At 40.5% G+C, this 12,207-nt stretch overlaps 1 protein-coding gene across 1 annotated transcript in view; it reads left to right on the forward strand.

Moving 5' to 3' along the window:
- Nucleotides 1-12,207, forward strand: part of ACBD6 (acyl-CoA binding domain containing 6) — a 93,686-nt gene that overhangs the window by 24,846 nt on the left and 56,633 nt on the right. Inside the window, exons 4-5 of the mRNA XM_081915170.1 lie at nt 463-545; nt 11,548-11,653. Coding sequence (XP_081771296.1) covers nt 463-545; nt 11,548-11,653 — 189 coding nt within the window. The remainder of the gene's footprint in view (nt 1-462; nt 546-11,547; nt 11,654-12,207) is intronic.

Genomic DNA, 12,207 nt, shown 5'->3' on the forward strand with positions numbered 1-12,207 from the left:
GAGCTATGTACCACCGTGGCACCCACCATTTTGCCTCGCCGGAAGTCCACTGCCCCCTCAATGTAAAATATTAAAGCAGTGTTCAACAAAATAAGCAATAAAACATAAAATGTCATAAAAACAATACAAAATAGTTATAAACATGTCTGGCTCAGCTTGAAAAAGTTTAAACAACTAGCCTGTCAGCATAAAACGGTATTCAAGAGACATCTGAAAATTGCAATGAGGATGCCCAACTCACTGCTGGCTTAAGTGATGAAGTGAGTGTAGCAAAGTAACTGTTTTCTGTTTGGGAACAATATTCCCACTTAGTGTTCAAACACTTTCTATTTGAATATGCACAGAATGTCACTGTTTCTACCAATCTTTCTCCACCTTCTTCATGAAACGGTGACTGTGCTTTCTTCCTGTGTTCTTCATGTGACGGTTGGAGAACTGATATTTTAATGTTTGTTCTTTCAGATAGCAGAAAAGAAAGGAAAGGAGGGAAAAGCTGGGTTTGGAGGCCCAGTTGTCAGCTCTCTGTATCAAGAAGAAACCATCAGGTATATTTTCATGGCTTCATTTTCATTCCGTGTTTGTTTAGAATATCAACAAAAATGATAGTCCCTCTCCAGTCAGATAATAAATGGCATGAAAGAACTTTCTAGGCCCCCTAATAATTTAAATCAGTAGCTGTCAGTATTGCTGCCAGGTACTATTTTTTCCCTGGGGTGAAATGTTTGGGGAGGGTGAGTGTATGTTTCTGTGTTTCAATTACTGTTCAATTTTTTAATACTTACCAAAAACCTTTTACGTTATTTCCCTGGAAAATATTGGATAGGTACTGTAAGGAAGTTAACATTGGGACTCCATTTTCATTTATAAGCTGTATTCAAAAGTCTTTTTGCACCTGAATGTTAATAGCTAATGCTCCAGCTGAGAGTAATTCCCACTAATATTGTTGGATTTACTTCTGATTGAACACATGGAGGTTTGTGTTGCACTCTCATTTAGCAGAACTGTTGTTTTAAAGTTTATGGTTGAAGATGCACAATCAATATTGCTGGCCAAAGTGAATAAAGGTAACATATTTTAAAACTTACAATGAAAAATTAAGGTTACTGATTGAGGTCAGCATTAGAAATAAAAATGTAAAAGGAACTAAACTGAGAAATCTGTGTTGATGCTATATCAGTGGTGTCCAAACTTTTTTCAAAGAGGGCCAGATTTGATGAAGTGAAGGGCCATGAGGGCCAACCGAAGGGCCAGTAAGATTTTTTTAGGTTTGATGTTGTTGAGGTTTTTTTTTTAGGCTATTGAAGGAAGGTGATCTAGTGTGTATGTTCCACATTCTGATATATTCTAATGGTAATAGTATGAATGGAACCATTAATATCTTTATGAGAGTTTCCCCTTTATTTCCAGATCTTTGTTATATTTATTTTCTTGAAGTTGTAATATAAAAGTTGAAAAACAACAATAACTGCAGATAATTTTATAAAGATGGTCCTACTCCATTGTATGTCAAAACTGAGAGCCAGATTTAAATGGGCGGATGAAGAATGAAATTTTGGGGTGACTGGAGTTCTTCTGCAGTCATGTGCTCGGTGATTTTTCTTCAGGCTAGAAGATTTTCAGTCTAAGCAGTAATAGGAGGGTTCGTCGACAGCAAAATACGTTCACTTGAGTGTGTTGTATATTTGAGGCAACTGCTTACGTATAGTAAAATCTAGGCCATCTTTCCATAATAGAAAATTTAATACCCCCCTACCATTACAAACACATTCTACCAGTCTTAATCAAATGCTTTTAGACTGCAATCCTTTGGGCCGTGGAAGAATAGTCAATGGAACTGGAGGAATTCACATCTCTGAAGTGGACAGTGGAATTCAGGCTTGAACTTGACCAGGTATAGAACAAAGCAATTTTACTGCCTTCAGATTTTTCCACATCTCCTAGGATTGCAGCCTTAGTGAGCTACAGAAGGCATGATCTGAACTGCATGTGATTGTATCCACTTCAAACTGACTGTCAGCTTCTGAAGATTAAACAAGTTGAAGTGGCATATATGGCAAGAGGCCACATTGAACAACTCCAGCTTGAACTACAGTGCCCAGAGCAGACCAGAGAGCAATTATTTTGGAAAGTTTCTCACAAATGTGTCATAAGAGGTTGCAGATGTGGCTAAAATTAGGTGGCCTTAGCCACGTACCACGTGAAACAGTCCCCTGAACACTCCTAATTTGTCCCACTGCCCAGTCATCCGGACTTCTATCACCCAGTGCTCTGATCACAACAAGGTGACTTTTTTTCAATTATCTATTCTGTAGCTGTAGATCATGATTGTACATTTAAGTAAGCCGGCCCATCAACAGTATTCTTGGGCACTGTAGCTTCAAAATGAGAAGATGGGAAGATTGGCTAAGACTCAGGATCATCTATCTGGCTGTCCTTTTGTCAAGAAGCAAACTTAGCATCCACCAGAGTAAGATATTTCACTCACAAAAACAACAGAGAGTATTAGATTTATTGTGACATAAGCTTTCATGGATTAAGGCCCATTGCCTGAAGCCCCCCTCGGCTTATACTTGAGTAAGGTGGGCGGCGGTGGTGGAGGGACGAGCAGCCTGAAAGCAGCCCTTTCAGGCTGCTTGTTCTTCCTCCGCCGCTGCTGCCACCACCAGGTTTGTGGTGTGGTGAACAGGCTTATACTCGAGTCAGTAAGTTTTCCCAGTTTTTTGTGCTAAAATGAGGTGCCTTGGCTTATATTCGGGTCGGCTTATAGTATATACGGTAGCTAGTTTTTTAAATTTATACTTCACTTCCCACAAGAGAATGTCGCACAGCAATTCACAGGAATAATTTACAGAAACGAAATGCAGTAATACAGTAAAAAGACATAAAAATATTTAAAAACATAATAACATCCAATCATTGATGGTTCCAAAATGCCCAGGAAAACAAAAACATTTTTGTCTGTTACAAGAATGATGAACCAGTTGCCTCCCATGTGGGCCTCCCAGTTTTATGCAGTGCTAAACTGTATGCAAGAACAGATGAATGACTATTCACAGCAGTAAAAATGGGACAAAATGCCACCTTCCTAGCTTTGCTATACTAATACCTTTTAGTGGGAGTGGAATCTTTGGGGCTGTTTCTGATGGTGGTTTTGTACTAGCAGAAAGCACTTTTGTGCACGCAAGACAGACCATCTGGTTTTCACTAATCTCTCCTACCTATATGCACCCATTTTCTATTGTGAACCACCTTGGGATCTTTAGGTGAAAGGCAGGATGATGATGATGATGATGATGATGATGATGATGATGATGATGATGATATCATCACACTGTTCCAGAGAGTCATGCAGCCTTCAGGAGCATTTTGGGCAGTGCAAAGCATTTTTAGGGAGAGTAGGGGAAAATCAAGTGCCCTATCTTGTAGAAGTCAAAGTGCTTTTAGTTACTACAAAACCTCTATAGGATATAATATAACCCATGCTCTTTAACTTTAGTAAGCTACCTGAAAAATACCACCCCTCAAGCTCCTTTGATCCTATCTCATTTCTTTCTGGTTAAGTGTCACATGAAGCCCTTGAGATGTTGAACCCATGAACCAAAGGTAAAAATTATGTGAACCATATCATATTGACATGTTATTCTTTTGCCACCTTTTCACTACTGGATGCTAAGCTTCAAGTAGTTTTAGCTCCATAATCCTATAAACAAAATAAAAGACAGGATTTGGATTAGTTCTAAACCAGTTAAAGTATATATTATTTGTATGTATTGCATTTTCATCATATGCCATCTCCTACCCCGATATTTTTGTGTAGGCCTCTGGGTGCTGTTGGAAACCAAATGCCCTTTCATTTTTAGCTTTTGGATTCATACTACCCAGATAAACTGATTTTTAAACCAAAATCACTAAACTAAAATACTAGTTTCCCACCCACAAAAACATCGGTGGTTGCTTGCTAGTTGCTGGTCTCAGCACCAAGCCTCAATATCAGTAATTCTCCCTTTGCCCCATTTATAATGACCTCAAAAAGTAGGTATTTCCCCCACTATTTTTCTAATTTGTTTTGATAGCTTGAAGATTAAAAGTTGATAGAGGTTAAGTGTAGGTTTTACACACCCTTGTAAACTGTGCAGAAATATAGCAATGTGCTTTAGCTAGGTGGCAACTGTTTTAAGCAGTGTCTTTAAATGCTGTTTTTGTTAAGTTGGATATTGCAAATTTGAGAAATGTTTAGTAGTACTGTAGAATGTGAAAACTTGAACAAAACTGATCAAAAATGATTTTTTTTAAAGTGGTCCTTTTAGGTAGAAGTACTAAAGGAACAGATTAAAAAGTAAAGGATAGTTTTTTGCAGCAGCATGAAGAGGGAACTGTAATGATCTCCTTCCTTGATTTGGGAATGCTACAGGGATCTAAACTGCCAAGAAATGATGGGCTATTGTCTCTTCCCTCTCCTCACAATCTTCTCCAGCATTTTTGATGGTCCCTATCATATTTTGTAGTCTGATGCCATGTAATCTATCAGAATTTTATTAATCCCATTAACAGAGGCAGCCATCTGGCCAACTCTGAGCTAGACTAGTACTGAACTGGAGTGATTGATGGCTCTGGAATTGATTAGTTGATCTGAGAGACAAATGAACTGTTTTGGCAGAAAATACCAGAGGTCAGTGCGTGTGGTCAGGCGCAAAGGCCTGCAGAATTTTAAAGAGCAGCTTTTTCCATACAGTTGTAAACTTCCCCTAAAACTAACAGATTCCAGAAACAACCTAATGATTGAAGCTTGCAATTCTATACATGGTTACTTGGGAGTAAGTTCCACCGAACTCAGTGAGACTTCTGAGTGTACCGGTTTTGGATTGTGCTATAAAACTTCAACTGATTGTTAAGTATGTTAAGACAAATTCCATGATTTTGTCAAGAATATACAGCTTTTTCTTGGCAGTGGCTTGGCTCAGATATGTAAGCACCAATTCTGACCATAGTTACACATGCCTCAGTTATGGGGTGGGTAACTTTCATGCTTGCAGGATCAACCTGTGTTTTTCAGTAGAACCGCTGGAGCCAAGGGCATAACATTGAAAAATTTTGAATTGAGGGATTTGTTTTTGAGCATCAGAACTGAACTCTCTGTCCTTCCATGCAAAAATCCACTTGTGGTTAACACCCCCATCAGGTTTCTTCATTTCAGTAATGCAATTTAAGGAGGAATAATTTTGTTAATAAACAACTGAGAGTCAGAAATTCTTGCCAGTCAACTGGAAATTTCTGAGAGATCTACCCAGTAGATCCCAGTCTGCCTTCTGCCCACCCCTGCCTTAGTTTGGTTTTGGTGGGATTACTGCAACACATATTGTGTGAGGTTGCCTCTCAAACCTGTTCAGAAAATATAGTTACTCTAGAATGCTGCAGGCATACTCTTGAGCAGAACTGGTTATTGCAACTCATTTGCTAAAACAGTTTTACTACATTCTGATCCTGTTTCTGAACACAATTCAAATTGCTGGGTATAGCTCTAAATAATTTTGGGACCACTTCCTCCAGTAGGAATCTACTTAGGCATCAATGGATAGATTGCAGCTCATGGTTTGTCTGGTGGAGGGAAAACATGGCTTAACTCACAACAGTATGCAGCAAAGAGACTACAATCTCCTGCACATATTTGCACATTCAGTTAGCATTATGTTTGAACTAAGCCTTTGTATATAGAATGCACTTATGTGGAAGAGCAGGGAAATGCTCTCCTTTTTAAAGGAGAAAAGGTTGGCGTGAGTGATTTCCATAGCTGTCAACTTTTCCCTTTTCTTGTGAGGAATCCTATTCGAAATAAGGGAATTTCCCTTAAAGGGAAACGTTGACAGCTATGGTGATGTCACAGACATCTGGTAAATATACCTGACAATTGAATAGTCATATTGCACACACTATCAATTGTAGGACTTTTTGGTAGTAGTGGGGAGAAAATTTGATTTTGCTGTCAATTACAATTTGTGATTTAAGTGTTGGTAATTGTTTCTTCCCCAGCAGCAGAGATGTAGCCCGAAGGAGAGAGATCTGTATCCCCATGGCCGTAGGGTTGGGTGGGGCAGGAGTGGCAAAGGAATTTGTCAAGGAATTTGCCATTTGTAGAAGCCTTCAGGGGGTTTACTTGCATTCTTACTTTCTGAGAAGCACAGTGGATTTTTACTTTTCATTTTAACTGGACAGGCGCTAGAGTATTAGCAAAGGCTACATTCCCTTGTGTTGTAAGAGTCAAAAAACATGTTGCATTGAGAGGGGTGGTTAGGCTATGACTTTTCAAATGCTTGGTAATCTTGAATTTTGTGCATACTTCTTTCATGCATGGGCAATTGGCTGACACATGTCTTGTTATGTCCTGGTTATTCTCTGAGGACAGCACAGAAGTGTGCAGGCAAGTGGGCAACACTTCCACCCTAGGGAACCAGACTGTTCAGAATAAACTTGAGTTATGGATTTATTCAGCTTGTAAAACCTCAGCTGGCATAAATAATTGAGAAAGCAAAGGTTTGTCTGCAGTGCATACCTCAGGGACACGTGCCTGCTTCTCTCCCTCCCACCTCCCTTTCTTATGAAAATGATCCCAGTTGCACTGATAGATAATAACAACACCAAGCAATTAAAAGCTATGGGTGGCTGGAGAGAGGAGAAAAGGTTCACTTAATGAGCTTTTCCTCTTCCTGTGCCCAGGAGAGCCTCAGAAGTGACGGGGCGATTAAACGAAGAGATAATTATAGATTATGTGAAGATGGGTCCCTTGGGGGTAAGAAGGCCTTGACATAAACAGTAACTGTTGCAACTGTGCCTTGGCTCCCATCTCTCTCTCTCTCTCTCTCTCTCTCTCTCTCTCTCTCTCTCTCTCTCTCTCTCTCTCTGCTTCATTGAGCTTCAGTACACTCAGTGGCACAGTGCCAAGCAGAAAGGCAAGGCCACCTGTTTGTGCCACATGGGCCTTGCTGGGCAAGGTAGGATCCTTCAACCAAATCTCCTTCTACCACAACAATTAGACAGGTCCAGAAAAACATAGAGGGTACAGTGATGGAGCTTAACCACCCTCTCAGCTGTCTGTTTACCTGCAAAGATGACCCAGCACAAAGGTAGGCAGACAGGGAAGATTCCGTGCAGTGTTTCCAAGGATGCAGAATAATCCCAGAGCCTTTTCTTTTAAAACAGTAGAAATTTGAAAGACTCACTGGGTAATATGAGCTGCTTGTGGGGCAATATAAAAAAGGGAAGACATTTCAGGGCTTCGTCCAGATAAACTGAGCACAAGCATCTTTTCTCCTTCACAAAGAAGTTCAAACTGCATAGACTATTTTAAAAAGCTTAAATAACTTTTCTAAATAAGCAGAGTTTCAATTGTTTAGTGAATTATCATCAAAGAAACAAGAGACGGCCAGGAGTGCTGTATTCCTCTTTTCACTAATGATCCTTCTGCTTCTGCCAGTTTTTTTAGTGCTAGTACTATTCAGTGTTTATTAAGTTCCAATTATATGTGTGCAAATTGGAGAACTGGGCCCAAACTAACAAAATTAATTTCATTAGGGACAAATGTAAGGTTTTGCACTTAGGCAGAAAGAACCAGCTGCACAAATCTAAGATGGGGGACACCTGGCTTACTAGTAGTACATGTGTAAAGCATCTAAGGGACTTAGTGGACCACAAGCTTAACATAAGTCAGTAGTGTGATGCAGCAGCAAAAAAAGTTAATGTTATTCTAGGCTGCATCAATAGACACATAGTGTTCAGATCAAGGGAAGCAATTGTAGCACTCTATTCTGCCTTGGTCATAGCACACCTGGAATATTGTTCTGGGCGCCGCAATTTAAGAAGGATATTGACAAGCTGGAATGTGTGCAGAGGAGGGCAACCAAGATTTGATCATAAACCAACTTTATGAGGGGCTGTCAGTGGCGTAGCGTGGGTTATCAGCACCCGGAGCAAGGCAAGTAATTTGCGCCCCCTAACCCATGGATTTGCGCCCCCTAACCCGTGGATTTGCGCCCCCTAACCCGTGGATTTCCCTAACCCCCAGATGTTGCGCCCGGTGCGGCCGGCCCCCCCTGCACCCCCCACGCTACGCCACTGGGGGCTGTTGAAGGAGCTGGGTATGTTTAGCCTGGAAAAGAGGAGACTAAGAGGAGATCTGATAGCCGTCTTGAAATATCTTAAGGGCTGTCACATGGAAGATGCAGCAATCTTGTTTTCTCCTGCTCTGGAGGGTAGGACCAATGGCTTCAAGTTACAGGATAGCAGATTCCGACTAAACATGAGGAAGAAGTTTCTGACAGTGGGAGCTGTTCAGCAGTGCAATGGACTCCTTCAGGAGCCCTTGCTTTCTCTCCTTTTTAGCAAGAAAGCCTTCAGATATATGATTTCCCCACTTACAACCTGCAGTAGTATATAGCACCCAATGTAGGTAAAAGGAAAGTGCAGATGCTTAGGAGAAAGATTCTTTAGAGACCACATCCACAGTGAGGAGTAGGTCAAAGGAAGTCTGTTCTGGCATATTTTCTGCAGCAGGAGCCCAGTATCAGCACTTTCTTTTCAAAAGTGCTACACTAGCAGAAGGGAAGGAGAAGAAATCCATGAGTTCTGAAGAATGAATCATAATTCACAAAGCACATAAAGCTAAAGGAGTTAAGAAACAGCATAAGTGATGTGCCATTTGTTCTGGGGGTTTTTCTCACCTGTTTCAGCACATACGTGGTTTCTTGGAGGGATTGTTGCTTGCAAGATATAAAGGTAAAGGTAAAGGTACCCCTGCCCATATGGGCCAGTCTTGACAGACTCTGGGGTTGTGCGCCCATCTCACTTAAGAGGCCAGGGGCCAGCGCTGTCTGGAGACACTTCCGGGTCACGTGGCCAGCGTGACATCGCTGCTCTGGCGAGCCAGAGCTGCACACGGAAACGCCGTTTACCTTCCCGCTAGTAAGCGGTCTCTATTTATCTACTTGCACCCGGGGGTGCTTTCGAACTGCTAGGTTGGCAGGCGCTGGGACCAAGCAACGGGAGCGCACCCCGCCGCGGGGATTCGAACTGCCGACCTTTCGATTGGCAAGCCCTAGGCGCTGAGGCTTTTACCCACAGCGCCACCCACGTCCCGGTGCAAGATATAAAAGCCATCAATTATTGTATTGTTTTGTGTTTGAACTACAAAAGTGGTTATATTTTATTTGACCTCTTGATTAGTCTGTTATTGTCGGTATCCTGCATGCATGTAAGCTATACTTCAATTTGTGAACTGTGAGATTCGTTCCATTATAACCTGGAACCTTTTTTTGTAGCAAGCTTATCGTTTGCTGAGACTTCAGCTTGTAGTTTCTGCTTATGTTCCTGTGAATAAACAAGCTAAATACCATCAAATTGCACCAGAGTATTTGAAAATGAGGAAATAAAATGTGGGTGGGGAGTGAAAACATGTTAATTGTAGCATTGCTCCTATCCTTTGAAAACTAACACTGATGCTTATGGGTGTTTTGTGGCTATCTTTCTGGTAGAACTGAATTTCTTTCCCCTTTGTAAGTCACTCAGGAAATGTTCAGTTCTAAGTGAGGTATGATTTTTTTTCAGTTTAATGTGTTTTCTAAAGTGTGTATTGCTCTGAACCAGACTAGACTGTTTTCAAACATGTTTCTTTTTTTTAATAATAATTTTTATTAGTTTTCTAAACATACAAAACATACAAAAGACAAACCAAACATATATACAAAAACATACAACAAAATTTGACTTCCCCATACCTCCCTTTCACCGCATCCTTATTTTACCATTTTTTTTTAGCAACCCTTCAGTCAATTTTCTAATCAAGTCTCTTTTAGATTTACTTAAGATTAACATTTACAGCTGTAATTCTTTGTTTCTTACCCCTTAACATCTTATCAGTCCACAAATTTACAACAATTTTTAAGATATATTTTAAATTTTCCCCAGTCCTCCTCCACTGTCTCTTTCCTCTGGTCACGGATTCTGCCGGTCATCTCTGCCAGTCCCATATATTCTGTCACCTTCGTCTGCCATTCTTCCAGAGTTGGTAGTTCTTGCATCTTCCAATACTTTGCCAACATAATTCTTGCTGCTGTGGTTGCATACATAAATAATGTCTTATCCCTTTTTGGTACCAGTTGGCCGACCATGCCCAAGAGAAAAGCCTCCGGTTTCTTTGTTTTCAAACATGTTTCATTGTGTAAACATGAAGGGTAGATATACATCCTGGCGTGCTTTTAAGTCAGTGTCTTGGTTTCATGTTTTGAGTTACTTTTGTGTTTCACAACTTGGAGAAGTTCAGATTAAGAGTGCTAAAGTATATCCACAAGATAAACCTGATCATACAGCAATGAAAGACTTTGACAGGGCACATTCAACATTTCCAGTTTGTATTGTACCTCTCTCATTATTTCATTCATATATTCCTCTTGTTTATCATCACCTTATTTTAAAAAAGGCAAGGTAGCTTAGGTTAATTAGAGACTACTTGGCATATTGAGGCACACCAGAAAAGGGATGTGCGCATAGCAAAAGCCTTATTCATATCTCAGTTTAATAAGCCAGGTATAATTGTCTGAATATGGCCATAGGTTTCACAACAATGTTGGTTCAGTTTCATTGCCAGTTTGGTTTATGCTAACAGTAGTTTAGAAACCAAACCAACATTTGAGCTTACAAATGCACAACAACCAAACTGTGGTTTAGACAAAGATTTGTCTGCATTTGTTTTCTACCCTCTCAGCACTTGGCTTCAGAAACACTTTAACCACCCCAGTGCAACAGCTTGTGGAGTTGGAGAGAGCCTATTGTACCTTCCAAACTTTGGTTTCTGATTCTAGTTCATTTGCTAATTGCAAACTATGGTTTGTTAGTTGAGACGCAACACCAAACCACATGTTATCTTCCCAAGCCCTTCTGCCTTCCTTTCAAGCATCCTTTCGAGAAAATCTGGTTTGCTGCTCACCACTGAATGGTGATACTGAGACTACGTCCATTGGAGTCTTTGTTGGTGACCTTTTCCACTAGCCCACTTTATATAAGTTATCTGTATCAGACTTGCTACTTTAAGGGGGGGGGGTCCTTCAGAAGTAGGGAGAACAGACCCTGGTGTGTAAATAATGGATGGCAGAAGGAATATTCCATATTTATTTTGCTAAGAAATACTGTCAGCCCCAGTGCACTAATATATATTATACATGTCAAATGGGGCTTTATAGAGATATATTAAGGGACAACTTTAGATGCTAATTTATTATGAATTTGTGCACATTTTTCCTCATGGCTGAAATTGGTTTGTGTTGGTTTTCTTCATTCCTTGCGGGAGGTTAGCTTTCAGTATATTGTTTTAGTTATGTGTGATGCAGAGTGTATCCCAACCTGAATTATGCTGTTTGCATTCAAAGCACTGGAAATCTGTAGTACTCAGTAATGCTGAAATGATTGAATTGGTGGAAAAGCCGGGCATCTTATGTTTGTGTAGTTTCTGTGCGTTGCTCGGTAACAGTACGCATTTGCTCACTCTCCCTTATGTCTTCTTAGGGAAGAAGATAAGAACATATTTGACTACTGCAGAGAAAACAACATTGACCATGTAACCAAAGCCATCCGATCAAAAAAAGTGGATGTGAATACGAAAGATGAGAAGGTATTGGGCCAGGGGAGGGATTAATCTGTCTTAAAGGCTGGTATGTCAAATTAATGTCTCCTCATTTCTCTAATCCTTCCTTGCAGCTGCTATATCTCTGCTGCAGTGTGTCTGACCAGACATCTGTTAGTGGAAGAATTGTCCAACTCTGCCACTCCTAAGCAACAATTACCTGACACATGGTTGGACTTTGACTTTTGAATGTGATAACAGTTACAGCAGGTCAGAGATAGGCTGGTGTTTAAAGCAAAAACAACAACAACACAAAACCCCAAATGGCACCCCTCTTCCTCTTAATTAACATGGGGCACATGCCCTGGGGAAATTCTCTAGTGCAATCCTAATTGAAATGAATAGTTAATTTTAATGTGGCTGGCACAGGAAAGAAATTTGGTGGATTGTCCCTATGGATTTGATCTGTCTGCTTCCCACTCCACCTCTTAATGGCACCCAAAAACTTTCCAAAGATGGCAAAGATAGTGGGAGCTTAATTGAATAATCGTACTCTGGTTCAAGAAATACCTGATAAAGCAGTGGTGTAAATAGCAGTACCC

The sequence above is a fragment of the Podarcis melisellensis genome (assembly GCF_964234715.1).
Source record: "Podarcis melisellensis genome assembly, chromosome: 6".
Lineage (NCBI taxonomy): Eukaryota > Metazoa > Chordata > Lepidosauria > Squamata > Lacertidae > Podarcis > Podarcis melisellensis.